At 41.2% G+C, this 1,310-nt stretch overlaps 1 protein-coding gene across 1 annotated transcript in view; it reads right to left on the minus strand.

Moving 5' to 3' along the window:
- Positions 1 to 1,014, minus strand: part of LOC109485217 (fibropellin-1-like) — a gene marked incomplete at its 5' end in the record, with an annotated part of 5,957 nt that extends 4,943 nt beyond the window's left edge. The window contains one exon of the mRNA XM_019788662.1: positions 922 to 1,014. Within this exon, the coding sequence (XP_019644221.1) occupies positions 922 to 1,014 (93 nt within the window). The remainder of the gene's footprint in view (positions 1 to 921) is intronic.
- Between the last annotated feature and the right edge of the window lie 296 nt (positions 1,015 to 1,310).

Here is a 1,310-nt window from a genome sequence, read left to right on the forward strand (position 1 = left end):
GGGGGGGGGGCAAGCCCTTTTCTGTAGAGCGTAATCGACCGTTTTAATTCTACGTAGAGCGTAGACGGACCTCTCCAATATTTTTGCGTAGAGCGTATTCGGTGTTCCAATTCTACGTAATGCATTGTAGCCACTTGAAAATTTATCGTAAAGCGTGATCGAGAGGTTTACGAATTCAGCGTAGAGCGTTGTCGGGACCACCCCTTCCAGGCCCTCTCGTAGGGCCATTAAATTTCAGAGAATTATGTAGTATTAAAATTAAATCATATAGACGACTTTGGTGTAATTATGACCTCATTTTAAGCCATTTTTGTGATTTTGACTAAAACAGTCAAATTTTCTGTCAAACTCATAGGAATACCTCACCTCACAAACTCATAGGAATACAACTAAAAGTGACTCTGATAGGTTTATTAAGGACTGCTACGGCATATGTTGCCCCGGAAACAACACAGACATCCTAATAACGTCATAAGATGAGACCATGAATATATAACCTCCCTGCCATCTTGGATCGTCAATATTAAATTTTTGAAATTGAATTTTGTCAAGGTTCAGGCGCTATCTGAGAGGAAAGCTTGCGCGGGCCTCAGAAGTCCCCCACCCCTCTGGTCTAAAAAGGGTTAAAGTATTCTTATGTTTTTGCAAAGGGGGCCCTGGCTGGTTATTTCTCACTGAATTCAATATTTTATCCATATTCATGTCATTATATTTTGCACCATGATCCCAATGATCCATTGCTTGCTTCAATAATTACATTGCCCAGGGATCTCGACAAAAACACGGCACATACTAATATATAAACAAAAAATACTTTTACAGACCAATCACGCGTCTGGCACTTTAAACTTTACATACGGGCCAACTGCAAAGTACTGGAGAATATATGTACCAAACAGAGAAGGGCTTAAAACGTTTTACCCGGCATGGCTTCGTAGGTGTGGTCGGAGGTACTTTCATCGTCGTCCGCACGTGCCTGGTAATCAGTCTGGTGTTGGTCAGCGGGTGTGGCACCTGTGCGAAAATTATAATTCATTTACACTTTAACAGTCAGTTTAACGGCCTTTCCCGGCCACAAACAAAAATCCGGCCAAAAATCCATTTTTGTCGAAAAATGCCCCAAAAAAACTTTTCAAAGGCATGTTTTAAAAAAAAAGGAAAAAAAACGTCTGGGGGTATTTGCCGACTCTACCTCCATGCCAAATTTCAGGTCATTTGGCTGAATGATGGCGGAGTTGAATCCCTTTGACTGTTTGGCAGGAGGAGAAGGAGAAGGAGAAACATGAGAAAACACAATATATTTCATCCAT

This window comes from Branchiostoma belcheri, unplaced genomic scaffold (genome assembly GCF_001625305.1).
Source record: "Branchiostoma belcheri isolate BF01 breed outbred unplaced genomic scaffold, Haploidv18h27 scaffold739, whole genome shotgun sequence".
NCBI classification, from domain to species: domain Eukaryota; kingdom Metazoa; phylum Chordata; class Leptocardii; order Amphioxiformes; family Branchiostomatidae; genus Branchiostoma; species Branchiostoma belcheri.